This window comes from Polistes dominula, unplaced genomic scaffold, assembly GCF_049000335.1.
Source record: "Polistes dominula isolate Pdom_NZ unplaced genomic scaffold, Pdom_raw_medaka contig_28, whole genome shotgun sequence".
Classification (NCBI taxonomy): Eukaryota; Metazoa; Arthropoda; class Insecta; order Hymenoptera; family Vespidae; genus Polistes; species Polistes dominula.
This window is the reverse complement of record NW_028300879.1, coordinates 6,851,434-6,879,171: the sequence shown is the minus strand read 5'-3', so window position 1 is coordinate 6,879,171 and position 27,738 is coordinate 6,851,434. Positions and strand designations below refer to the sequence as shown.

At 38.6% G+C, this 27,738-nt stretch overlaps 1 protein-coding gene across 3 annotated transcripts in view; it reads right to left on the bottom strand.

Moving 5' to 3' along the window:
- Window positions 1-1,916: 1,916 nt before the first annotated feature.
- Window positions 1,917-27,738, bottom strand: part of grh (grainy head) — a 74,564-nt gene continuing 48,742 nt past the window's right edge. For 2 of the 3 annotated variants that reach the window (XM_089171830.1, XM_015325518.2), the window contains exons 4-15: window positions 22,661-23,155; window positions 13,804-14,164; window positions 13,343-13,726; window positions 11,818-12,077; window positions 10,524-10,692; window positions 9,406-9,517; window positions 9,097-9,191; window positions 8,841-9,011; window positions 8,560-8,745; window positions 7,802-8,254; window positions 6,783-6,847; window positions 1,917-6,067 (exon numbers count right to left, since the gene is read on the bottom strand). In XM_089171830.1, the coding sequence (XP_089027956.1) occupies window positions 5,785-6,067; window positions 6,783-6,847; window positions 7,802-8,254; window positions 8,560-8,745; window positions 8,841-9,011; window positions 9,097-9,191; window positions 9,406-9,517; window positions 10,524-10,692; window positions 11,818-12,077; window positions 13,343-13,726; window positions 13,804-14,164; window positions 22,661-23,155 (3,034 nt within the window). In that variant the 3' untranslated portion in view covers window positions 1,917-5,784. The remainder of the gene's footprint in view (window positions 6,068-6,782; window positions 6,848-7,801; window positions 8,255-8,559; window positions 8,746-8,840; window positions 9,012-9,096; window positions 9,192-9,405; window positions 9,518-10,523; window positions 10,693-11,817; window positions 12,078-13,342; window positions 13,727-13,803; window positions 14,165-22,660; window positions 23,156-27,738) is intronic. The other variant, XM_015325519.2, reaches the window with a different exon arrangement.

Sequence of the window (27,738 nt, the reverse complement as noted above, 5' to 3'; positions counted from 1 at the left end):
TCTCTAAGAAGAAAAATGAGATCACGTTGAAAGTAAAAAGATGTAAATTGCAAATCGGTGTTCGTTCTTTTAGAATATATTACATATTTTTCGTGGTAATATTTTTAGATAGACTAATGATATTCTACGACAAGTTTCTAATGGATATTTGAAATTATTGAAAAAGATAAATAAGGTGTCAATAGAATTTTTCGTTGAAAGAAAAAGTGTCGTTTAAATATTTCAACATCAAGTTGTGTAGTAACATAATGGTGTGGATCGTACGGACTCTGACGAAGATCAATGTTCTCGACCAAATGTTTTCTACATTATAACTATGTATCGAAGTTGCTTGGATTATTTGCTTTTGGCATGTATATATGTACGGTTTTTTTTTTCGTCGTCGAATGTAAATTGCTTCTCTTGTGCGTGCACAAAATTAGGTAGAAGAATTCGTGTTGGCGCCACTTCAGAATCTCGTGCTATTCTTTCCCGAAACGTGCAAACCGGTTGTGAAGCTTAAAGATATCCAAATGGGGTACGTTGCACTTGCAACGATGGACCTGGTCCTTAGAAAAGGGCATTCCTCTCCGGTGATAAATAAGGATACAAAAAATGGAGAAAAACATTTTAGCATAAACGTTTCGCGAATACAAGGTATCCTTTATTTGCAATATATATTTAACTTGTTCAAAATAATGTTCGTGAAACATTTGGAAAGTTTAGAATGAGAATCGTTAGGATATAACTGTCGTTGTCAAAATGGAATAGAGATAAGCCTTAGAGCTTAGAGGAAATTACCATTTACATTAGGGTTAGTGTCCCCATACAAGGTCGTGGATTCTCGCACAGATCGTCGTGAATAAGACGCGTCACGAGATCAGAATGATCGGGTGTATGATATAGAGAGAAAAATAGAGAATCTTCTTCCCATCATCTTCTTCTTCTTCTTCTTATTCTTATTCTTATTCTTATTTTGATTTATCTACCCTTTTAACTTTTTTGTTTCGTTCTACTACAAGATTATGCATACCTGCTAATTAAAAAATCGAGTATGTATTCGTCGTTGATTTAAGATAAATGAATAAAAGGAAAGCTTTTTAATACCACTTTAAATACGAAGATAGATCAAAGTCGAGTGCGTATCATTAAGTTGGTATCATCCGATTGGTCCTTCTTGCTCGATCGTCTCTTATCGATCATCCCGATCCATTTTGGATCCGTTAGAACGATCGATCGATCTGTCGCCAAAATAGCTGTCAGAACAACTTGTCACGTCGCTTCATCCGTGAAGCGATCGTCGAACCCTGACTGCAAAGTCGTCGACACGATTTTTTGTTCTCTTCGCTTGACGTATTCTTCACCTTTCTTTATTCCTTTTCGCCCTTCACTTCTTTTTTTCCCTTTTCTTTTTTATCCGTTTCTTCTTCTTCTTATACCTTTTCTTTATTTATCAGAGAACCAACCTCCTGTTTATCTTCCCTTATAGGTTTTCGCGCTCTGGATTTCCTTTTTTGAATTCCTTACTGACTGGTTTCCACGAAGACAAAAAAAAGGAACGAATAGATGGAATAGGTGGAGTCCTGTTTATCTGATCCTTTGGCGTGATAGTTCGATATACACACGCTCCTTTCATTTTATAACTCTTGATTTTAAGTTATTGCAATTTCGAGTATTAAACACGTCAATGTAAATTTAGAGAAAGTAATTTCAAATCAATATTGACACGTTTTCTATTTTTTTAAATTGCAACCCTACCTATCTAGCAACCCACACCTATTGTATTTTTCTGTACAAATTAAAAAAAATAAATCTTAACATAATTATTTTACTATTAAATTTTAGAAGAGGAAATTATTTTGGATTGTTCTATTTTTAAATTATTTAATATTATCGAGTTTAACATTGACAGAGGAATATAATAAAATTCAAAAAGATTTATAAAACGTACTAATATAATATTTATTGTTGCAATAAACATCGAAATAATATAATATCACCTCTGGCACAATCTCACGATGGCAAGACAATGCGACGGAAGAAAGAAAAGATACCACCTTATATTTTATCGTTCTGTTATCATTACTTTCTCTCACTCTCTCTCTCTCTCTCTCTCTCTCTCTCTCTCTCTCTCACGTTCTCTCTTTCTTTCTTTCTCTCTTTTTCCGACGACATTTCTACAGTACATTCTCAAAATTAGATATTCCGTCGATTGGTTAAGCGACAGATAAAGAAATAACATTCTTTGCGATAAAAATACGCTTATAACAAAATTTAATGAGATGTCATCCCTTGAGAATCATCATTTTCTCGTTATTTCTATCTTCTTTTATATTGTCATATTTACGTCGTTTTTATTACGATCTCGGCTCGGATCAATAAAAAAGAAAAAGAAAAATAGCTACAAGGAGACAACGAATATTAAATCTTTCATTTATACATATTTCTTTTTACAATAAATTACTACGCGGAATTAAATTAATTTATCGTTTGGAATTTTTTTGGAAAAAATTATTTTAAAAAAATGTGTTTTTCCTTCTTTTTTACGTGATTTAAAATAGAAAAATTTCAACCAATTAAATAGATTTTCTTTCAAATTCGTAGTCTCATCGTAGCTTTAACATGTCTTTATCCTTCGTAACGTAGGGACATAATAATTATAATTATAAGTATTACAAAGAGATGATATAATAATATTATCAGTAATAATAATAATAATAATAATAATAATAATAATAATAATAATAATAATAATAATAATAATAATAATAATAAAATAGCTCATCGACACAGCCGTTCGTATCCGAAAGAAAGATGCGTCAGAACGGTTTTTTCTTTTCGTAAATGAACGACCAACAGGCGGAAGGGAGCTTAAGGGTAAAGGTGATGATGGCTGCGTTTGGGGGATAAAAAACGGCTTTGATATTATTATTATTTATAAAAAATGTCATGGAGCAACGCTAACAATTATAATTAAAAGAAAAAAAAATGTTTTACCAACTTCTTCATTGACATATTTGCATACGTACGCAATCGTTTTCTTTTTATATCATTTTCATTTCTCAATCATATACTATTCATACGCAAGCATACTACTCACATGCACGCACGCACACACACACACACACACATATAATCACGCACGTGCGCATTTTCTATAATTTCTGTTTCTCACTTTTTATTATTTGAACGAACCTTTTTTTGCATTCCATATGATTATACATTCTCGTATAAAAATAATATTATACGTATTGTATATCTTTAAAATTAATAGAATCAATAATAATAATAATAATAATAATAATAATAATAATAATAATAATAATATTTATTATTAGCCTATGTAGCGATAGATGTAACAAAATATAGTACTCAATAATAATATGCATTTTACAAGCGTATTTTGATCGTTGCTTTGATATCGGTATCGACAATACGTATGATTAAACGCAAAAACAATATAAATGTCGTGGTGTTGATATTTTTTTAATCTATTCTATATAACGATCTTATAACGAATAACAAGAGAGCGTATGCGATGTGTATAATAGACACACAAACTCACACGCATACACATTAAAAAGCGAACGGACGATCTTATGGTAATAACATTTTAATATTCTCTTCTTTGTTTGTGGTGGCAAACAATTTCTTTCTTGTTCCTTTTTATCCACATTGGCGGTATATTTTATAATATATTATATTATATAATATTATATATTATAATATAATATAATATACACACACACACTATTATATTTGATTCATATAATATTTTATTCGATGTCTATTGATTTAATTCAAATGAATTCTCGTTAGATACGTTACGCTTCGTTTGAATTTTATTATTAATACAGGACAAAAAAATGGCAAATGGTAAGCGCAAAATGTGATTTAATTATTAATACATTGTTATAGTTTTCAGACTTTGAAGAATTTCGATTGTTCGTCATTTTAATGCATAATAAAGCATTGAAACGATTAAAAACTTTGTTATCTATAAAATATCTTCAACAATGATTAAAATTATTGTAGAAATGATGGTAAAAACTTTAACTAATAAAATATAACGTCAACATTCTTACTTTAGTATGATTAATGGAAAGAACACAAATTTTAAAAGATCTACGGTCATGCACTAATGATTTTTTAATTGAAATATTTTTGTCGATGGGAAAAAACATTATTAGGTATATCGGAAAGTTTTTCCTTGTTCCAAAAATATAAGAAAATATCATCGGAAATTTTGATAATTAGAAAATGACGTTATTCTTCTTCCTTTTCCTTTTCTTTTCTTTTCTAGTCGTTGTTAGTCTTTTTCTAGACATATGTTTTTCCTTATTTTCTAACTAGAAAATTTAGTTATTGTTCCCCTTAGGTTCCAATGTCAAATTTTTGTAGATTACCGTTCATCTATTTACTTCAGAACATATCCTGCCCATTGGCATTTTTATTTCAGTCATTAAAATAAAATTGTGTGTGTAGTTATTTTTATTGTCGTCATTCAAAGTTTCAACTATTTTATAATGATTAAACTTTCCGATATCTTTAATAATTTGATAGAAATTGATTATAAGTTCAAATTGAACTTGGTCAAAGATTTGTTGTTTTATCTTCATCTCCCATTCTTATAAAATCTCATTTTGCGACATAATATAAAATAAACAAAATTTAAGCTCTACTATAGAATTAAAGAAAGACAAAAATTAAAGAAAAAATTAAAGGAAAGAAAAAGAATCTCATACAGAAATATAAGTCAGATACACGTACACTTAACATACTTTGCAGTTCCTCTTAAATCAAATTTGTTTGATTTACATTTGACAATCGTTGCGAACAATGATATGTTTCTATTATCTAAAACAGACGATTCTCTTACAATCTATAAATATGTTTCTACTCATTCATTTCTCTGATACTAAAGATTTTAATTTCGCTTTGTGGATATTTATGGTAAATCGCAGCATATATATATACTTGTCTTCTTTTTTTCTTCTTCTTCTTCTTCTTATTCTTCTAATTCTAACGAGTAAACAAGTAAGCACCTTCATTCCAAATAAAAAGGAATTCTTGAAGTGATGCAACGGTCTAATTGTTCCACGAATCCTACACGTTTCCCATCTAACATATCTTTATTAAAATGTCTTTTTTGTTTACTCGTTCGTAATGAGATTGAAGACATTTGAAATATTTGAGATTAACCCTTTACGAAGCAATAACCTTAATTGTGATTTTTTTTCGGTAACATATAGCAAATGGCAAATGTTTACAAAAAAAGAAGTTAAACACTAAATTGACAATTTCATTATATCTTCGAATTGTTATTACAGACAGTCATGTTAATACCATTGTGACTACCGACAGTTGAACTTCTTTTTATGCATAATAATTATTAAAGAATAATAATCGCGATGATTTTGATTTGTAGATATATCTCGAGCAAGCCGAAGTACAACATTTGAGAATGCAATCAGTTTGGAGGTTTGCCATCAGCGTATATACACCGCTTAAAAGTCATTCCGCCGCTTTTGATAGATTTTGAAGTACGATTGATTGACGTAAGGGCTTAAAATATGACAATCGAGCTATTATTCTTGATTTCATAGAAAAACTAGAAAAAACGAACGTTCCAACTAGTTCGGTATTTCACACCAGTAGAGATCGATTTAACATTCTCCTAATTATCGCATAACTTATAGGATAACTCTTCGGAGAACTTAAATTATCTTTTATAATTGACTTAACGCATTTTATTATTTACATGTCAAAAGGTTTAGTGTGCCCACCATATTTTAGTTCCCATTCTCACGTGTTTCCACTTTCGTGAACGTGCCCGTGTGTATGCGCGTGGGTCGAATTGGCGAGGGGTGAATGAGCGAGATGAGGTGGCGACGATGGTAGTTCGATGAGCGTCACGTCATAACCACTCGAGGGTGCATCACCGGGATCGTTTGGATCACTAGGGGAGCCAGGATTTGTTGCATTTCTTTCTGAGTCGCTGGTCAATCTCGAATGACTCACTTCCAAAAGGAATAAATCTTCGTCCACGTAAAATCTGATCATGTCGTCATCAATTTTCGCCGTAATGCTGAAACATTCAAAGCAAACAAAAATACGTTCTAGCATGATTCAATCAATTCTTAGAACAATGTTTTACTTATTTCTTTTTTAGGAGATATATCATACATATAAAAAACATTTGTGTCGCATGACTATAGTAACAACAACAGGACAACGGGGATTTTTAGGAAGAATAGGAAGACAGGCGTGATTTTTTTTTCTTTTTAGGTTAAAAACACATGCCAAAAGTTAGTACAATAATGTAGCCAAGCAAAAAATAATGCAGTTGTTTGCGTGACTGATGATAGCGAAGCTGTGTGATAAGCGAAAAAATATGGTAACAGTAGCAACGTTTATGTAGCGTCAGTGATTTAACAAAAAAAAACAAATCAAAAAGAAAGAGAAATTAAGAAAATAAGAAGAAAATGGAAAAGAGGAAGTTGAAAGAGAGTGCAGCATTAGTAGTAGTATAGTAGTAGTAGTAGTAGTAGTAGTAGTAGTAGTATATCTATAAAATTTGATGCCAAAGTTTGCAACGGTATAGATAACGAGAGCGCATTTGAAAATCCTAAGGAAAGAGGTTTATCAAATATCGTAGAACGATCGTTTTTCTTTCTTTTCGCAAGAGAACGCGTAATAGCAGGAGAAAGACTACCAAACCGGAGAGTCAGGTAATGTCACCGTTATGGCATGCACTACGTAACGCGTGCATGCAAGTAAAGATGACACTCTACTAAACTTACCCCTTTGTGTTTTTGCGATAGAGGTTATTAATACTCGAGGATGCAATTTTGTACTTTGACTCAATCTGCAAAATAGAAAAAAGTAGAATATTAGAATTTTGACAGTGATACGGATCTTCGTTCTTTCGTGCTCGTTTTGTTACACTTTCTTTTCTTCGAAAGAATGAAATAGAAAGAGAGAGAGAGAGAAAGAGAGAGAGAAAAAGATAAAGACTAATAGTATAAGAAAAAGATAGAGAAAAAAGAGGTAGAGAAAGAGATCAATGCACGCGTGATTAAGGAAAAAATAGATTTAAAAAAAACAGAACACCTAGGTAGAGATGAAGAAAAAAAATAATAGAAAAAGTATAATGATCGGTCAACTAATTGCAAGGAAGACTCGATGCCGACCGATGAAACGCATTAACGAAGAGAGACAAAACTGTCGCGACCGTGCCGGAATAATATCAATTGTTTTCCACTTTTTTCTTACATTGATTTTCATAAAAAGAAAACCACTCGTTATAGTGCAACTAACATAGATTAGTCATCGTACACCATTACGACGGTTCTTCTCGACGAGAGTTTCATTGTCGAACTTTTTTTTCGTCGTTCGATAGCATCACATCTAGCATATACATATACACCGTTGTTACTGTTTTCTTCTTTCGCGTGTCTAATACACGCGATTATTAATATAGGATTTTTAGAAAAAGTCAGGCATGCGCAATATTAATATTAATTAGCGACTGATACAGTGCAAACGAATTGATTATTTGTCTTGATGGCTCAACAACATGCATGGATAATATTCGGTGAATCGTCTTTCCTGAATACCCCTTGTGTAATGTTTGTATATGTGCATTTATATTTGCGTTTATGCATTCACGTAATAAATAAGTTAGTGATATTTGTCAAGGGTCGTTCGTGATAAAAAAAAAAGAATTGCTCGCTAGGCGTGGATTTGGATATATAAATAATAAATTGTCGATAAATGTGACGTATGTTTTTTCGTGTAAAAAAGATCTCTCGGTTCTTACAGCATTTAGCAGTCCTTGAACGGTCGGTGGTGTTACATGAAGAGGGGTGTAAACGTCTTCGGATTCTTGACGAACGTAGAGCATTACGCGTTCCTCGGCATCGGCTGGACGCAAATGCGATGGTTGTTGCTGCAGGTGCAGGCGATTACCGACACTTGAAACTACGGTACCAGCTAATCCAGCCTGTTGTACACCCTGGAGCACCGAACCTTGGAGTTCCTGCACCTGCATCAATAAGGAGTCCTTCTTGTCGTGTAGATTACTGAGATTGTCGGGCGGAAAGTGGTTGTGGAACTTCAAGGCTGGCAGGCTTGGTCTGCCACACGGATATGGGCTGCTACCCCCAGCCTTCAATCCTCCGCCCTCGCCGTTACTCAGCGACGAGGTGTCGGTATCACCACCTCCACCGCCGCCACCGCCTCCGTAGAAACTAGACAATTCCATCGTCGAGAACTGTCGTCAAAAGAAGAAACATATTTTTATCTATCGCGACATATTATTCCCTCTCTCTCTCTCTTTCTCCCTTTTACATATTTTTATTTGGTGGAGGGTCGTGGCGAAGTCGAGAGCAGAGGATCGTGGCGTATTTTTCTTACTACATTTAAGATTTGTTCGTTTTTAATGAAAACTTTGCTTAATAATTTAGCAATACTCGCGATCGAAGAATTGGGGGTGCAGATATTCTTTGAATTTGATTTCTATCATAATTATACTCATAGAATGGTAAAAATGTTCACTGATTGGATTTGATGGAATACCTTTTCTATTGTATGCTCGGCCGGTGGTGAAAATAATACGGGTGGTTTATGGAGATCTACCATAGAATAAAATTCGCTACGTTCAGTGACGGAATGATAAAGTTCGTCGAGTTTTTTCCTACCCGTTGCCGTCATTTTTCTTTTAGCTGCTCTTCTTTCCTCGTCACGAGTTTTCCTTTCCGCACCCTATAAAACATCCAAACGAAATCTCATTTTTATTTTGACGATTTTTACGTCACAAGTTGTATTTACGTTTAATCGGTCAATGAAAATTTTATTACCTTATCGCAAAAAACTTTGATTTGACAATAACCACGATGCGAAGGTGGTGTGTAAGTGTGAGCGTGTGGTGGTGGTTCCTCGTACGTGTCTACTTGAATATGTAGTGGCAAGCCTTTTACACCTTTCTGACTGGAAAAGTCTGTACTTAGACACTGCACGGCTACATTTATCTGCAAAATAATGAATTGAATAAGTATATTAATTATCGAACCAAACGAAGTTTCGTAAATATGTAAGTTTTTCATTTGGATGTACTTTCGCCGAAGATTCCAAGGGGTTCCAGTAAACAGCAATCGCGTTGTGCGCGACTTCTTCTATACAACCCACTAAACCCACACTGTTCTTCGTGTCTGAAAGAATGTGAAACATATGTTACATGATAAAACGTAATATTGCAACGATAAATTATTTCGTTTTGTCGTTATTCCTCAGGTTTTTCTGAGTATGAATACCATTGCACGATCTTACCCCTCATTAATACTTCCTATTCCAGATAGCTTGCGCAAATAACACAATTTTATTTCCAACAAATTATAATAAATTCCAAATTATGTAAATAATTACCAGCATCGAGAATACGTTGTTTTACGGAGTGTTGTCTTCCATGCCAGAATTGCCATGCTTTTATTTCGTCTTCGGGACTCTTTTCTTCCCGGAACATCAGCATAACCACGCTCTACGCAAAAAATAGAAAAAAAAAAGATGATTACTATTATTATACGTACATGATAATAATATTGATCGCGTCTCTCCTTCGATTGATCGAATAGTTTTTATTGCATTGGAAGAATAAAAAAAAAAAGCAAGAACAGGGAAACTAAAAAACGAATACGGGAGTTAAACGATAAACATTGACAGCAGCAACGGCAAGACAGCAGACAGAAACACGGGCGAGTGAGTAACGCGCGCGTGCGTGCGTGCAAATCCATTGCTACCGGATTTTTCGTGTTTCGGGTGAACGAACGAACAATTACACGTGTGTGCTGGGAAAATATGGATCAGGTGAGGAAACGAGTGGAGAGGGAAAAAGGGAGAGTTGAGAAACAAAACGAGAAACGTATCGCTCGGGAATAAGTCGAGTTTACACGCTTGCACTTACATCTTGATTTCTTATTAGCCATAGGGGGAGTATAGAGAAGGTGGGGAGAATACGATGTAGGTAGGTGTATTATACCGTTCTAGTCGCCACACGCCTTGGACGTTAGCTCGATTAGCAATTAACGAGGAAGTCGTAACTCGTTCGCGGCTAGGAAAGAAAAAAAATAGCCACCTTTATCAGAATGGAAATTGCTAACGGTTGCCACCGCTCTGCCAATTAGAGTCGCGAGAACAAACGAGCTAGCTCGACTTCTTCGATCTTCTTTTTGCTCTTCTTTCTTTCTCTTTTGAAAAAACCTTCGTGCAGAGGGTGTGTGTGTGTGTGTGAGAGAGAGAGAGAGAGAGAGAGAGAGAGAGAGAGAGAGAGAGAAAGAGAGAGCTCGAAAGCGTAGCCGCGTTTTCTATTGCGCTGTAGGAGTCAATGATAATCGGATTTGATTATACTGAGTACCTATGATACTTTCGTACTTTATTACACACATGTATTATTTCATTCGTATCTGTTGCGTGCTTGTTCGCGTGATATTTGCTAAATCGAAAAGTACTTTTTCAACGTACGATCACAAAGATTACACGATTCCTACCTTAACCGTTTGTCCCGATTTAAGAAGCGGTTTGTCTGGATCCGGTACGTAGTCCAGCGAAATGCCATAGAATTGACCCTTATTGATGTACGTTATTCTGTCATCCTCGCGTCTTTGAGAAGTGCTGATAGGAGACTCCAGATGATATTTGAAACCGTACGCCGAGAAGCTGTAAGATAAAAAACAAAAGTATGAATACAAGATTTTGAACGAAATTGCATTTATATTTATCAGGAAGGTACCCTCGGGGGAAAAGGAATCATTCTCGTGCGAATTTTGCTATACTTGAAAATATCTTCTGGCTAAAAAAAAAGTGGTGGTAAAAAAAATCGGCGCGAGGTCGGTAACTAATTGGCAAAGACATTCCCTCTCGTTCTCCGTTTATCTTTATTCGCCGACATAAGTTCCTCCCCCTCCCCCCGTCTCTCTCCCTCTTCTCACAGATTTTTCTCGACTATCTCGGTAAACGTAAATACACTTAATAAAGCAATAAATATGCAAATCGATGTGGTTCTCCTGTTAACAGGCTCTCTTTTCCTTTCCTTCTCATTTCTTTTATTTTTTCCCCTCTTTCTCGTTATCTTTTTAATCGAGTTCTCTCAATTTAATTCTCAAAAAAGAAGAAAAAAAAACAAAAAAGAAGACAATCGAAGAGGAGGAGGAGGAGGAGGAGAGTACACGTTTTCGTTCTTTCGCGTTAACTTCGTCGGTGTTTAAAAACCAAAAAAGAAAAAGGGTATGGAACTGTAACCGTGCGGGTTTCTTCTCGTCTCGTTCGAGTTTGTTGGTTCGATAGGCAGATCGGTAGGCAGGACTCTGTTATCTCTATCAACGAGACGATAAATGGAGTAAGTCGACTTGGAGTCTCCCTCTTTGATACCTATGTAAGTATCTACTGTATCTGAGTGCGGGATACAGGACGGGTGAACGTCCTGTACGCATACACGCTCTTTGCTCCTGTTGCTTGCCACGACGCTTACTTGCTATAGATACCTCATTATAACTTCTTCTTGTGTGTGTGTGTGTGTGTGTGTGTGTGTACGTTACGCGTAGATCGGTACAAACTACCTCTCTTTTTTTATCCTTTTTTAAGCACAACCGCAATGTTCCTTCTTCCTCGTCACATCAACGAGTTAGGGAGAGTTACTTATTAGCCCTTCCTTTTTTAATTTAAAGAAATATTGTTTGTCTATACAAGTTAGTCATTTGTCAAATCAATTGACGGATTTGAAATCTTGATGTAATGGTAATTCTATCAAAATTTAATTGTTTTTCTGTAATGTGTGAAACTTACATCTTTGGTATCTGTATCTTGTCGGCATCGTTCTGTCTTCCAAAATCGTGCCAAGGCCTTGACCTAGGTGGATTCGGATTAGTGGTAGGATTGGGGGTACTTGCTGCGACGAGACCACCACGTTGCACCTGTGCTTGCGCATGGCTCTGTTGCAACTGCAGTTGAAGAGGTTGGTGATGTATCACGGCACCGTTCTCGAGAACAACCGCTGAACCAGTTGCCGTTCCTCCGGGGCACAGTTCCGTATAATCGAAGGACGACTGTACGACATAACGGATAATATTAATGATTAAAAAAGAAAGACAGAAAGAAAAAAAAATAGAAGAAAGAAATGTAGTAGAAATCGATAATCGAATGAACAAGATCAATAAAAAAAAAAGAAAATGAAAAAGAAAAGGAACAAGTTCGGAGTACTCGAGAAAGACTTGTGTGTACGTAATAAACAGGCAAGTACTTAGGTACTTACTTTTCTACGAGATAAATCGTTGCGCTTCGTTTTACCGCGAGAGAAAACGATGAAAAGGAAGAAAACGGCGCGGTGTGCGGTCTCGTAAAATCGACCGACGACCGCACGAAATCGTACGAGTTTACAACTGCGAACGACTAATAGATTGGTTCACCAAACGCGTCCATTTCGCGTTACATCTTTATCCCATTGCAAATTTATTCTTACTTAGAAGATAAGCGTCTTATTTAATATCTTAAATTTAACGGTAAAACCATTCATCAATCTTTTCAATTACCGCTTACAACGATTGTTTAGATAGCAGTAACTACGTTTTATTCTATCGAAATAAATTATGAATAATCTAATGAGGTGTCGGGTTAAGGATTTCTAAGTAAAAATATTCTAGACAATATATATAATATAATTGGTAGGACGATCACGTGTGTGTCTGTCGTTTATTATTTAATATTCCTTAAGTAATAAGTCTATTACGTAAATGTAGGATAGTTGTATGTAGGACAGAAACATTATAGTAAGGCGATACTTGGGTCTTTTAGCTTTTGAATAGGTTTCGAGGATAGGTGCAGTCACTCGTGGTCGACTCCCTATGGCGGGAGCATTTTAAACTTCGTTTTCAGTACCTCCTGTGTTAGCGAAGCAGAACGAACGCGTGCTTTCTAATTCGTAATGTCGACTGTAATGCTAATGACTTACTCTCTTGGAGCGTAGTTCTTGGTCGGGTAGAAATACGCGCGATTAAACACTTCCGGAAGTGAACTATTACTTATGACTGATACGCATGTAGGAATGACGAATTATCTTTAGATCGGTCAAGAATTCTCCTACATCGATATGACGGAACGATTAAAATGATTATCAACTATCGTGCAGGTAATGCGCATGTACGTTTTCTACAAGACGCGAATCGTGCAAATTCAATTACGAGTCAACCGGTCGAAGCCACACGGTTATAAGCGTATTAATTAATCATACGCGATCGACGATTCTATTAAATTATTAAATTTCTTTTTTTTTCAAGTTTATTATTTTCAACAAATAAATAATAAAATAAGTCACCTGATGGAGGGTCGTAGGTGCGTGATGATCTTGCCTAGGCGTAACAGCGTCGGCACCGATCCCAGAATCAGGACTCGGTAAATCGACGGTGAGAACTTTACTGCTGCTCGAGGAGGAACGTATCGCGTGCGTCGTCGCGTAAGAACTGGGTACTACCTCGTATCTTGTGTAGGAGGCTGTGCTCGTCGATAACGAGGAGGAGTTTGAAGATGCTAGAGGTGGAAGAGCGTCTCCCGTTACGTATACAGCTGTTGTTTCCTGGTGAATGCCACTAGCATTCGCGTTATTTGTTCCACTCGTTCCGGACGTCGAAGTGTATGCAGTTGACTGCAATCTTGGACTGCACGAGGTATACGGATCGTACGGACTTCCGTATTGTTGCACCTGTCAAAATAAATTTTTCTTTATTATTTCATTCGACATAGGATGTATAACAACGAGAAAAAATTTTCTACGCGTACCTGTAGCTGATGTTGATGATGATGGTACATTCCCGGCGGCGTGGGACTGTCCGGTTGTGTCTGTTTGTGACGTTTGCTGGATTGTTGAGCTCCGCGAGAGGAACTGAGATCCTCGGGTTCCCTCTTGACCCCGGTAATGCCAGTACTGGAGGAACCGTCGTGTCGGAGGGACTGCGGGCTCAATGGAAGAGGAAGCCCACCCTGTAGACTCTGGCCAGGACTGTGAGACTGCTGGTTGTACTGGTGGAGGAAATGATGGAGTTCCCCTCCTCCTGCGCCTTCGCCGCCTTCCATACGATTTGTCGAACTGGAACCGGAGCCAGGCGCCTCCTGCACCAGCAGCTTCTGGCCCATCACACCCCTTTAACAGTCAACAGGGGAATCGACCTTTAACTTCATCGCGTCCAATCGACGTTACGCTCTTTGCATCGTTCGACGCGAATTGCCATCGATCCCGTCGGCCTCTCCCTTCCTTCTACCTTCCTTCTACCTTCCTTCTACCTTCGACTACTACTCTTTTTCTAAGGGCACCTATCGAATTCCATCCCATACGTGTACTCGCGTATATCGAGGCCAAGATTTTCTTTCTCTTTGCCTAACGACGATAACTTTGCCTCTATGCACAGATCTATTTCAGTCAAGATATCGAACCGGTTTCATTTAAAATAACTTTTCTGTTATTTTTTTCTTTTTATTTCTTTCCCAATTAATTGTTTAACATCGATCGGAGATGATACTAGTTTTGTTATGAAAAATATTCGATCGATTGACACCGTGTAATATTCGTTGTCAATCGATTGTAGATACGAATCGATTATTGTTATTTTTAAGGGCTACGTTAGATAAGATAAAAATTTCATAATGACAAGGGAACCGTACGCTGTCCGAACGTTGGACGAAACCAATTATAGCGTTACAAAGAAATTCTCTTCGATTTACTAAGGGTATCCTTCGTTCGACGATATAATTAGACGATATGTCGTTTCAGGTCAATCATCCGATATGTGTCTCCTTCGAGAATGGAGACATGGCGACAGGCCGGCAGACAACAAGGACGGCAAGCAGAACTCGACGATCGCGTGAGATAGAATCAAGTTCATCGTCACCAATTTTTCTTTTTATTTGCGCTACGAACTCTATATTATATACCTTTACATTCCCTTCAAAAAAATTCCTTCCTATCGTTAATTCTTTCATAATACTTTTTTCTTTTACTTTTAAACAAAACCGCGAAGCTTATTCAACGGGAGAGAATATCTTTTTATATTTAGTACTTTCTGTACGTTGCAACGCATCCTTTCCAACGCATCTGCCAAGAGCAATGGCAATAAAATTTTCAACAAGGAAAAGCGGTAGAAATGCGAGACTCCCTGTAATCTAGCGTTGAAGAGACCGAAAAAGAGAGAGGTAGAAAGAGAAAGATAGAGAATCTCGCGCGGCATTATGCGAAGTAGTTAACATGTTATATTTAGCATGATAATACGTATCCACGGAGTACGAGGGAACCCTTATAAACTGCCAACGCTGTCGGTGCATGCGAGATCTTTCTTTTTTCTCATTCTTCCGTCCCATCTCACAGGGAAGATCGTTCTACGCTCCCCTCCACTCTGTTTCGGCCTTGCAAACGTGTCGCGGCAACCTTCGCCAGGTTCCCTGAGCATCTCTCTCTCTCTCTCTCTTTCTCTTTTTAACCCTTGGTATAAGAAACACTCTTTGCTCCTGTTCGTCGAACACCACCACCACCACCACCATCGTCATCACCATCACCATCACCATCACCATCATCATAGCCATCGGCAATGGCACCACCAGCACCGTGGCACCAACCAACCCTACGGTCAGATGCTTCCGCACAATGGGTCTTTTTTTCCACTTGATACCTGATCCCTGTCCCTGTTCTCTCTCTTTCTATCTCTTTGCGAATGTTCCACTCGCCGACTCGTCTGGCCTCCTCGAGAGATCTCGAGCAGGCTGTGTGTCGAAAAGGGTACGACTATATACTACTATATACGCAGGTGAGGAGAGCAAGGAGAAATCCAACGACGAGAGTCCCGTCGACGCCATATCTCTGACGCACTTGTACCTTAGAATAAAGAACTACACTACCTCTCTCTCTCTCTCTCTCTCGGGTGTTCCCGAGGAATTTTTCTTCCACGTAGAATATCTTGGAATAACTAACAATAAGAGAAAGGGGAGAGAGAGAGAGATGAAGGAAATCCGTCATAGCCCGGAGGTAGTGGTAGTAGTAGCATAACGATTGAACGAGCGCTCATGAATTCGGCTTATGTGAAATGGATCCTACGTCCCTACGCGCAACTCTTTTCGCTGTACGAGTAATGCGATGCTAATCCTAAAGTACACGTTCAAAGAAATGAATTTTTCTTTTATTAAGTTTTAGAAGTTCACGAACATCCGAAGGATTTATCGTAGGCAAATATATCAAAATATTCCTGGCTATAAACGAATGAATAAATCAATAGGGAGAGGATACTAAAAGGGAAAATGCAATGGTTGCGTTGAAGAAATTGAAACGACGAGGTAGGTAAAGGTAACCGTCTTCCAGAAGAAACGGTGTAGGAGTAAAAGGTATAAAAAAGAGAAGGGAAAAGAAGAGAGAGAGAAACTCCGCAAGGTACGAACGGAAAAATCTTAGGTATAACTCGCGAGAGGTCATCGGTCGTACGTTCCTTGAGGTTATTTGGTATGTCTATGGCAAATAAAAAATGTGACTAGATTAACGTACATATGCGTATAATATATTATAAGTAAGTACGTTTTACTCGAGTTCATGTATTTCACCTTCTCAGCGAAAACCGTAAGACAATCGGCCTGGTATTTCCGTTTCTTTTCTTTTAGCTTGAAGTACTAGGGGGAGTTTACTTGTTCGTAACAATGGTTAGAGGTAAGCATATAAACTGCTGAAAATACAAATGAAATAGGAAGCAGTATTTGTCAAATAACTTGATTATATAGAAGAATAATTGAAGAATAATAAAATAAGAGGACATATACACATGTCTCGTAGAAGTTCGTGAGTCAGGAGTAGTTAGTTCATCGTCAGGGAAATACTTGGAGAGTACGTTAATAGTGAGGAATAGCGTCGACGAGTGGACAAGATAGGCAGGCAGGTTGTGCCGCTTGCTGAGAGGTAGAAACACACGTGCACATAGGCGAAGCTTCGAGGTCGCGAGGTCGACGGCAGGGTCATGACACGCACGGATATACGTGTACCCTTTTCCCTCCATCCTCTGGTTCCACGCACGATCGCAACCTGCGGCGCTTGCGGTACGTTACTTGCGGTACTAACAGGCTCTTCTCTCTCTCTCTCTCTCTCTCTTTCTCTCTTTCTCTCTTTCTCTCTCTCTTTTTCTTTCCGTCGTACCTTCGTAGGATCCGTTCGCAACCGGAATCGGCATTTCTCAAACCGGAAATCAAGTTCTCCCGGTGTCTATCTTGTGTTGCTCGAGCATGTGCATTTCGGTATATTTACACGAGGGTTAGAAGAGTTATGTGGCGTGTCTATGTTATGAAGAGGTACCGTGAAACTCGAAAGACAGGTCCCAATAATATAGCTCATCCTAACAGCTTCTTGTTTCGGTCACTCCCTCGATTATCATTGTTTCTTTACCTACTCGTTCATACTTGCTCTTCATTATCGTACTCTGGTCTGTTGTCTCCGTTCATTTACGAAAGTCTAGGAATCGTCTTCGTTCCTTTTTCTTTTTTTTTTTTTTCAATTTTTTTCTTTTGTGACTTTACGAGCACGCAGTGATGGTTGCGCGCGCGCAAAGTAAGCGAGGAGCACCTGTGCATATAGCACGTGCCTCTCGTCTTTTCGTTGACGGCGGCGCGTAAGCGGCACGAACGAATTGAAATGCACGAAACGTGACCGACCACTTTCTGCCACTTCTCACGATTTGTCCTCATCCTCCTCCACCTCTTCTCATAATACCGCTTTTGTTCTAGGAATATTATTCCGTTCTTGGAAGAATCCTTCCTTTGGATTCCTTGACCGCCGTTTATATTTCCAAAAAAGATATACACTAGTCCGTTTGTATTATGACTTCTTTCCAGGCCTCTGTTTTTTTTTCTTTATTTTTTATTTTTTTTCAAAAATGTCAACTATGATTTTTATCTATGTTCGTGACTTATGCAAATGCGCGGGTCAAACGTACAGGTCTAAGAGTTCGTTATTCTTTTACATGGATACGATGTACGTTTATCAGGGTTGAATGTTTTTCCTTGACGTTTACGGAATAAGCTCAATCAAGGTAGAAAACAAATGGGAAAAGGAAGAATAAAAAATCCATAGGGTAATAGAAGGAAAAAGAAAAATATTGAGCTCGATGGTGGTTATATGTTTGTTCGGTGAAAGCATTACGAAGTTTTACAATCGTAAATTTAAATAAACGAGGACTGGCTCGCGCGGGCGTTACGTGTCGAGCATATACTACGCACAGTAGAAGAAGAAGAAGAAGAAGACGACAAGGAGGAGAAAGAGTTGAAAGCAGAGGTCGAAGAGCGAAAACGGAGCATGGTACTGATCGTCGTCATGCTCGTCGTCGTGCTCGCTATCTGTAGTGGTCAGAAGGCGAACGGCGAGGTTGGTTCTGGTTCTGGTTATTCAGGCCCGTTTCGTTTTACGACGTGACACTGGGCTCTCCTTCGCTTCGCCGACTCGTCAGGTGGGTCAAAGGCCAGGAGAGTAGGCACGCCACGTCTTCTGCACACGCGCTCTGTCCCTAACTAGATCTCCGCGTAACGATAAAGCGAGGAACGAAACGAAACGAAATGAAACGAAACGCGTAATAACGACGACTGGTCCTCTTCATGGACGACTCTACGATCAACCCCCTAACTTCTACTACTATATTTTTAGATTCTTTTCGGTTTATCATACCTTTCTAGGTAATATTCAGTACGTTGCACTTAAAATATAATATTCGTTTCGTGTCGTGTACATGGTATACAAATTATATTTACAAATATTACTTTACCGGGAAACCAAAGTTCAAGTATGCGAAAATGTTAGACCAGGTACAATTAAGTCATTCCATTGAGAGAGGCAAAGTTTAATGGTCAGAGTAGAAGATAACAAATAATTTATCTCGAGCATATACTCGGTCCTCTAGTAGATCTACGTAGTGGAGAATAAGCTGGCAATGAAGTTTACAATAAAAAGGCCGCGATGTCATCGAGCCGAGTTGATCCTCGACCCCCCTTTAAGACTCGACTACTCGGAGGCAGGTTCCATTATGCGTAGCACTCCTTTTAGCCCTCGGTATTTTCGTCGACGTTCTTCGCGCTCCGAAAGTAGGCCGTAAAAAGTGCCATTGTGCTACCATTGCCACCGCTTTAAATCCTCCCGTTTAAATTCCTCCTCGCGTAAGGTTAAATGCGCTCGCACGCTCGAGGTACGTTTACCTTACGTGCCAGGAAAGTTGTTACAATTTGTCCGATTAAGACCCGATAAGATCCCCCTCCCCCAGGAGTCGTTTTAATGAGGGTCGATAAAGTTACTTCAAGAAAAAATATCGTGTGATTTAACTCATAAACTGCGAGCGTGACACACGCTAAATGTTGAAATTATTCGGCTTTATGATATCTTTCAGTTGCGTGTATATTTGTGCCTCATACACTTTTACCATATGTAGTAACTTTAAAAGTAAGTATCACGTGATATGTGTACGTCAAAGGTAAGGATCGAACGATTTTAATCCGAGCTAAAGTTTTTCTTCTATCTTTCCTTTTTACGAGCCGAGTTATATTGAGAGCAGCGGAAGAAACGTATCGTTGTAACGTCACCACCACCACCACTACCACCACCACCAACACCGTCGTCTCCTCTACCCCTCGAACGTCTCAAATTCCGTTTCTCAATACGTAATATACAGTCAGATGTAATGGTACACTCTGTCCGAGATAGGTAGAGAATAGGCGAATAGAAACGATTGCCAATAGGTACCTTCCTAATCAAGAAATAATTACACAATGTCGTTTTAATGAGTTCTTTAATGTAATGTCTATTCGTTAATAGCATTCATTATCGGATTCTGTTCTTTTACAATATTATCATATTCAAATTATTTTCTTATAGGATTTTACAAATATGAAATAGTGATATGTTTTTAACCTTGTTCAATTATATAACGCGGATATACTTGGCGATAAATCACATTATCGACGAACTCTTGTTTTCTTTCTTTGTCGTGAGAATGAGTAGGCGTGTTACAACGCATTATGTTTATGCATTTATGTATATTTTACACGTTGCATTTAATAATTCTATCCAATAATACAGTTGACGATAATTTACTATAACTATTATTTGAAATTAATGTGTTTGTTATTATGATCTTTTTGCATCGATCGTTTTTTCCATAAAATGATTCGTGACATAACGATATCTGTAACGAACTCCACCCTGTTAAGTGCAGAAGGAAACAGATAGATAACTAGATAGATAGATAAATAGATTAAAGAAAGAAATGAAGAAAAAAAACAAAGAATATCCGGCTTATTCTACAGTTTGCTCGACGTTAAATTCTACGTTCTCTGTATTTGGAAGGCGGATATCGTGGTTGTCACTTATGCGCACGGGCGTTTAGATTAAAGCAAGCGATCATGAGAGTACTGGGAGCACGGCTTTACGGCCGGCGGCTTGCTGTGAAATTGTACGCCGATTCGTGGCTTTGCACCATCATCCTACAACCCCGTGGCGAGCCTTAAGTGACTCGGCTGTGTAAGAGTCGTCTACTTCAACTTATCTCCCCTCTTTCGTCCTATGTTTATGATGCTCGTGGTCCTCTCCCTTCTTTCGAGAGAGAAAGAGAAAGAGTTAGAGAAACATTCCGAGTCGTTCAAATGCTTGCAAAAATAGTTCGATCTCTAATTAGAACAATTTTATTATATCTCATCAATTAGTCGGCAAACTCTTGTTATATGTTTTACGTTCTTTTTTCTTCCTTATTCCATTAATCAAATTGACGGTTGTTGGTTCTTCGATTAAAGGATAACATTCGTCAACGTTTCTTAATTCTTCGTGTTAATCCTCTTTTATAAGTGATTCTACGTAGTGTTGCATAACCGTGAAGAAAAATTCAAGCGAATCCTCCACCGTCGTCGTCGTTAGAAAGGTAAACACCATCGTAACACGGTAGTTTACAATCCTGTAAGAAAACTCGTCGGTAGAATAAGCGTATTTATTGGCGGTCCTTCTTTGCTTGCTTATATCCAACGACGTCGGATGATTAAGGAAAAAAGAAAAAAAAGAAGAAAAAGAAAAAGGTTTAAACCTTTTCTATGATCACCAGGGATAGTAACTTTCCTAACGACTGTCGACGCGTCTAAACATCGATTAACTGAATCTTTATTTACTTTCTCTCGCTTTAGCCAACTAAGTATTATATCTTTTATCTTTTATCTTTTATTTTCATTTATGAGAAATTTGGTATCAAATAAGATAACGTGGTATACCGTATTTATTATTTTTGTTGCTTTTTTTTTGCTTTCTCGCAAGATCCCAGAACCAGGGTGCAATGAAATTGGATTAAAGTTGTACTCTCTTTTTCTCTTTTTAGTTTCCTATTTAGCTTTTATCGATGCAACGGAGACGAGGTTTAACGATCTACCGTTGTACAAATTGTCGAGATGTTATCGTACTTTTTCTCTTTCTCTCTCTCTACACCTCGGTGTAAGGGAGAAGTAGATGCGAGGGAAGATTAGGGTGGAATCTCTTCTCCCCACGGCGAGGTCGTTCAGTAGAACTATTCTACATTTACTCTACTACCATACCAAAGCAGCAAGCAAGCAAGATAGCGGGAAAGAAAGAAAGAAAGAAAGAAAGAAAGAAAGAAAGTAGACATCAGGATTCGTACGTTGCAGAGAGAAGATTCTCAACAGTAAATTACAAAATATGCTAAGCGGCTGATATAAATCAAAAGTGGGATACATAGTGGCTCCTTGAAAAAAGGGGTATATAACGGGGGCTCCTATTAACCCCCCGAAGACTTAGAATTCCATGGTGTGCTGTTGTTGCTATTGCTAGAGCCGAACTCTACCTACTTTCGTCTCGCGCGGATCCAAAATATAAGGGCAAGAGACCACCCCTAGAAGAATATCGGTATGAAAGGGACGACGACGATGCATGCCAGTCTCACGAAACCTGTACCATCTCGTTTGATGCAGTTTGCAAACCGAGCAAATGTACCGGAAAGCTTCTCTCTCTCTGCAAGATATAAATAGGCACTATCGTTCTCGAAAGATTTATATCATCTTGACGGTAAATTATTTTGAAATCCTTCGGGATGCCGCGTCCTCCATCGAATTTCTATTATCGTTAACAGGGTGCGAGACTTTTATGAGATACTTGTTAGTGAAAGGAAATGGCGTCTTTAAGTCCCTGTTATCTTTCATAGATTCAGACAAACTTTCAACATTGGTACGAAAAACAAATCAAATAATTGAATACTTGCTTAGATATACACGTGTTCTCGGTGCTTCTAAATAACTCTTGTATGAATAAATCTTCTCGGGACTATTTCCTCGTTTGCACGATCACCGTTACTAATCGTGCTTCCTTCCATTCGATTCTACCACCACCGGTAATTAACGTCTACACGAGTTGAATCGCGTTGGGTGTGTTTTTAACGTCAACTTACGCGCCGACTATCGCAAGATCTACGCTAATCGAGTTTTACCAATGGTACTTTGGTATGCGAGCCGACGACGACGACGACGACGACGACGACGACGACACGTGCGTTCACACCTACGTGTTAGGAGTACGCTCCTACTGTATATATGCATGTATAGTTTTCACATTGATTGAAATAAAATAAGTTAAGCGGAAACTTACGTGGACCAAAGCTCGTGCGTCGGGGGTAGTTTGACATCGGTGGTAGTTTTATCTGGTATCTTGTAGTACTCGTAAACGTAAGGAGAAGATGGATCGTCTCCATGGCTTGCAACAGTCGAGACCTGGTGCTGTTGTTGGAGATTTAGCATTGCCGCGGTCGCAACGGAGAGCGGATGCTCGCAATAGGCGCGCCAATCGCCCTCCATACCCTGCACCTGCACCTGCACTGCAGTTATTCTCTTGTGAACTTCCGGATCAGCCTCCTCGTTTCCACTCTGAAGGGACTGAGCCGCAGCTTGTGCCGCAGCTTGAGCCGCAGCCTGAGCCGCAGCCTGAGCCGCGGCAGCCTCCTCCGCTGCTAATTCTTCCTCCTCCTCTTGACTTTCTCGTTGGGGTACGTAGCCTTGCTGTTGTTGCTGCTGTTGTTGTTGTTGTTGAGACTCGTCGCCGACGGTAACACTGCCGTTCGTTTCTTCCTCGCTTCGACTTCGCCGTCTGTTGCAAATAACAATTATACGATATATCAATTTTTTTATCTGTTCATTTTATCTTAGAATATATTGACGATAAACGCGTGTTCCAACACGTTTTCGAATAGCGCGAGGAATTAAAATTGGCGAAGCGCTAGGTCCATCCAAAGGCTAAGCCGATCATTTAAAAAGACGTCTTTCTCTGAAGGTCACAGACTCTGAACGTTGCCGTTCGACCGAAGAATAAAAAGAAAAAGAAGATGGGAGAGAAAAATCCGAAGGAACCGTTCGGATAGTAGTAGCAAACCGGCCGTGCAGGTAACGCGATAAATTACTCCCAGACTCATCGAATTTATCAATTAACGACGATCTCTTGCGCGCTACGATGATTCCTCAATTTAGCAATGACCACCAACGATGGAAGTCATCAGAGTCTTTCTCTCGCGCCTATATTCCTCGACTATAATTTATCGTCGACCTATACATCACGATATCTAATCGTCTCCTTCTTCTTTCCCTCTCCCAATTCCATCTTATTTCTTATCTTTAACTGGCAAATACCCAAGTCAGCCATGATTTTCGCTGCAAGCGCATCGAAGAGACGTCCGGATATTTGTCACCGTTTCTTACTTTCCATCGGTGTAATATCTTCCGGCTATACAGGGGGGAAAACTATTTACGATGGTGCGATTCATGAGGGTATTTAAAAAAGCGGAAGAAGAAAAAAAACGGATAGAAAAAAGAAGGAATGAGAGAATTATCTGTTGGTAGTACAAATACAATCTCGGTGAACGATTCTTACTCTGCCACTGGTATAGGCAGATGCCTCTTTGCAATCCTTAAGAGGAAGAGAGTAAACGAATAAGAAGAAGAATAAGAAGAAGAACAAGAAGAGAGGGCAAGATATATACACGTACGAAGATTAATTATTATAAACCCTTGCCTTTTGCCTACAGTCATCAATTTATACTCTCTTCTTTTCTCTTCTCTGTCGTACGCATGTACGTATACGTATGCACGTACGTATGTATGTACGTACGTAGATCCCAATTCCAATCCCAATTCCAACCCTGTGCGATGGATAAAGGTTCGTCCTCTCTAATTTATGCATGTAAAATCAATCTCTTCTTCTCTCGCTTTCTCTTACCCTACTCTCCCTTCCTTCTCTCGTGTGTACGCCACGTTCTCTTATTTCTTCTTCGGCCGCACCTGGATAACCGTCAGCTTCCGAAAGAGTGAAAGAGAGAGAGAGAGAGAGAGAGAGAGAGAGAGAGAGAGAGAGAGAGAGAGAGAGCAGCCACCCTGATAATGAGGGACCGAGTTATCCTGTGCAAATATTTTCCTTGGTGACTGTTTGCACAGGCACTACATCCCTCTCTTACCTTCTATCAAGTTCTATCCACCCCTCTTACATGGGCTCCTCGAATTCGCGCGAATAATTCATACGTAAGAGATTTTTCAATGATATCTGAATCCGGTTATCTTTATTCGTGATCACGAGGGCGAGAATTGAATCTGCGATGAAAGCTGAAAGCGCGTTAACAGTCATTAAGATCAACGCCACCCGGTGTATTTCTTATCGGTCGGATGCACTTTCTTTTCTTTTACTATTGAAAATCGTTTTTTACCCTTGTTGTTGATTCTACGTTGGTTGGTTTTTATATTATTATGTGGTAGAGGCGGTAGCTTATTATCCGTGGAAGGAATTTCACGAGTCGTGCAAAAATGACATAGCTTCGTGACTCTTGCGAATTCGAAGTCACATGTATCGAGAGATCGATGTCAGTGTCATCGAAGCGCCGAATAAGCTTTTGCCGTTGTCCCGACTCCTCTTCGAACTATCTCAAAGGAGTAAAGAAAAGGGTGGAGGAGGGTGGAGGAGGCGGAGGAGAATCGTATGAAGAAGCAGGACGTGCAAGTTTTTCTTGGCGCGTTCCACGAAGATTTTCGACGATGCGCGGCGCGTTCTACCTTTGAGTCTTTGAAGGACGAAGAAAACACAGCGGCGTGCTGCTGCTGCTGCTGCTGCTGCTACCAATGATGCTACCCAATGCTGCTAGTAGTAGTCTCCTGCAAACCGCACTGATCTACCGTCGCTCTTCGATGGTCAAAGAAAAACACAGCACTCGAAGAACTCGCGCTTCGACGAACGAATTTCGGAATAATGCGAGCACGTAGTAGCGCCTACGTGCTCGGAATACACTCGTGTCGCCTGTTAACGGGGAAAAAACCCTGTAGATATATATACGGACAAATATAAAACAACCCTCAAGACGTTTTATATACGTTTATGTAATTTTAACTTTATACGTATCTCAGGGTTGTTTTCTCATTTTCATCTCTTTTTCTCTCTCAATTGAGGAGCACGAGAAGACAGAGTTGCTAACGAATCTAACTCTCTTACGTTTTATACCGTTGAAAAAGAAAATTTTAAGGGTGATCCGTATAGCCTGCCGGATACATATGCAAATTCGAAGAACCCTCAGCGAGAGACATCACCTGCGCATCCGGTTTTCGAACTCTTATTTGATTTTCCTTCTCTCGCAACTACTTGCTTTCAGACTAGGGAAGCTTTTCGAGGATGAGTTTGATCGATTTTTTTTATTCACTACACTTTACTTTACTTTTTACTTTTCATTTCTCACGCACATATTTATATAGATTTTAACAAGAATTATATTTGACTGGATATTATTACACTTACTTACAAGTAGATCTTTCTCACAAATCCTACGAACTTATGCTAGATCACGTCTCTTAAAGATTGAGAGAGTCTATCCATCATAATTCCCGTCGTTTACGGCTCACCGACTTGCGTCGTTTTTTAAAAGGTCGAGAAGGTAGTTTATGGCAGATGTCGAGTTCGATGGGATTTAACCGATGAACTTTAACCGATGCTAACTATCATTGAAAGATGAGAACGAATGATTGAAATAATAGTTGAAAGAAGTCATTCGATAGACTGAGTCCTGTTCGACGTTTCCACGGAATGTAATATGATAAAACATAACTTATGGTCGAATTAACATAGATAGGAAAGGAAATGCGAGGTTTTACTTTAGAGATATACGAGCGCAAAAGTTTCATTCGCAGTGGCGTATGCACCTACCTCAATACGTAAATGTTGCAGGTAGGTAGAACGCACAAAGAGTAAGAAGAGAAAGAAAGAGCCGTTTAATATTCCGTGGGTGTATCGTCCACGCGACCGAAGAACCCACCCTGTTTGCTCCATCTTTCGCATTTCAATAAAGTCGCCTCCGTGCACTTCTCTCAACTGTTGTTTTACGATCTCATACCTGTATGGTCCACAAAGATGTTAAACATATGTTATAAGACTTTTCCTTGTTGTTTCTACATATTTTCGATATCTTTTTTCAAATTTTATTTTACTTATATTTGCTAGGAAGGAAGGAAGATAAAGAAAACATCGATAGGAAGATATGACATATGCGTAAGTTGTACAGGTTCTCCAAGATGGTGGACATGCGGAGACTTATCGTGGGTGATATATGGAGTGGAAAATACCGGGGATAACGTATGCTCTGTTTTATTTTGATAACTATCTCGATCTGATGTCGTCGTCTAAGCTTGCTCACACGTATCCGTCGTTTGCCGGAGTGACTCTCATCGCGACGCGCATACTAATTTAACAGACTAAATTTATGTTCCTGGTCAACCGGTAGGTACTATCTATATATGACTCTGAACGTATAATATATGTATATGAAAATCTGGAGATTAATTGAGTCAGGAGAAATAGTCTTTTTGATAAAAATAACGTAAGGGATATAAGTTAATCTGTAGGAAGGGAACGATCGAACCTATACTATTACAACTTTTATCCCGTATAACTAAATAAGTAACATAATAACATAGAACGATATTAATAATTCTACGCATGGAAGAGAGTTGTAATTAAACTGTAAATTCTATGAGGAGAAAGATGAGTATATAGAAACAAAACAAAAATACAAAAGATAAGAAAACTATCTATGAAAGTCTCGTAATCAAGGAACTAATAGTTTCGTATAATTAGTCGATCCCCGAGAGTATGAGTATTGAGATCGATAAAGGAATTTATGTTCGTGGATTAAGTCATTCGTAGGTTAATCGATGGAGGAGTAAAATCATCGACAAGAGAGATCGAACGAGAAAATCAAATATTAAAAGTTGAAAAGAGAAAGAGCTAGGAAGTTTCTGGACGTCGTTTAAAGCTGCGTTCGAGCGAAGGAGTTACACATACGTCGGCTCGATTAATTTCAATCATCGGGATATCTAACGAAGAAAAGAAACAAATATAAAGAGAAAGAGAGAGAAAGAGAGAGAAAGAGAGAGAAAGAGAGAGAAAGAGAGAGAGAGAGAGAGAGAGAAACAGCTTTAATTACGTTAATTTCCGCGTGCACGGTTGGAAAATGCTTATGGTCGGTAAGAGATAGGCGTCTTAGTTATCGCGTAATTTTATTTAAAGAAATGGTGTTCCGTCTTCTCTCTCTCTCTCTCTCTCTCTCTCACTCACCCTTGTTGTTAACTCTCGTTCTATCTTTCTCGGCAAGGATTTGACTTCTTTTTGGGACGAACGAGACTTCAGGATCGTTATTCCTCTGGTCT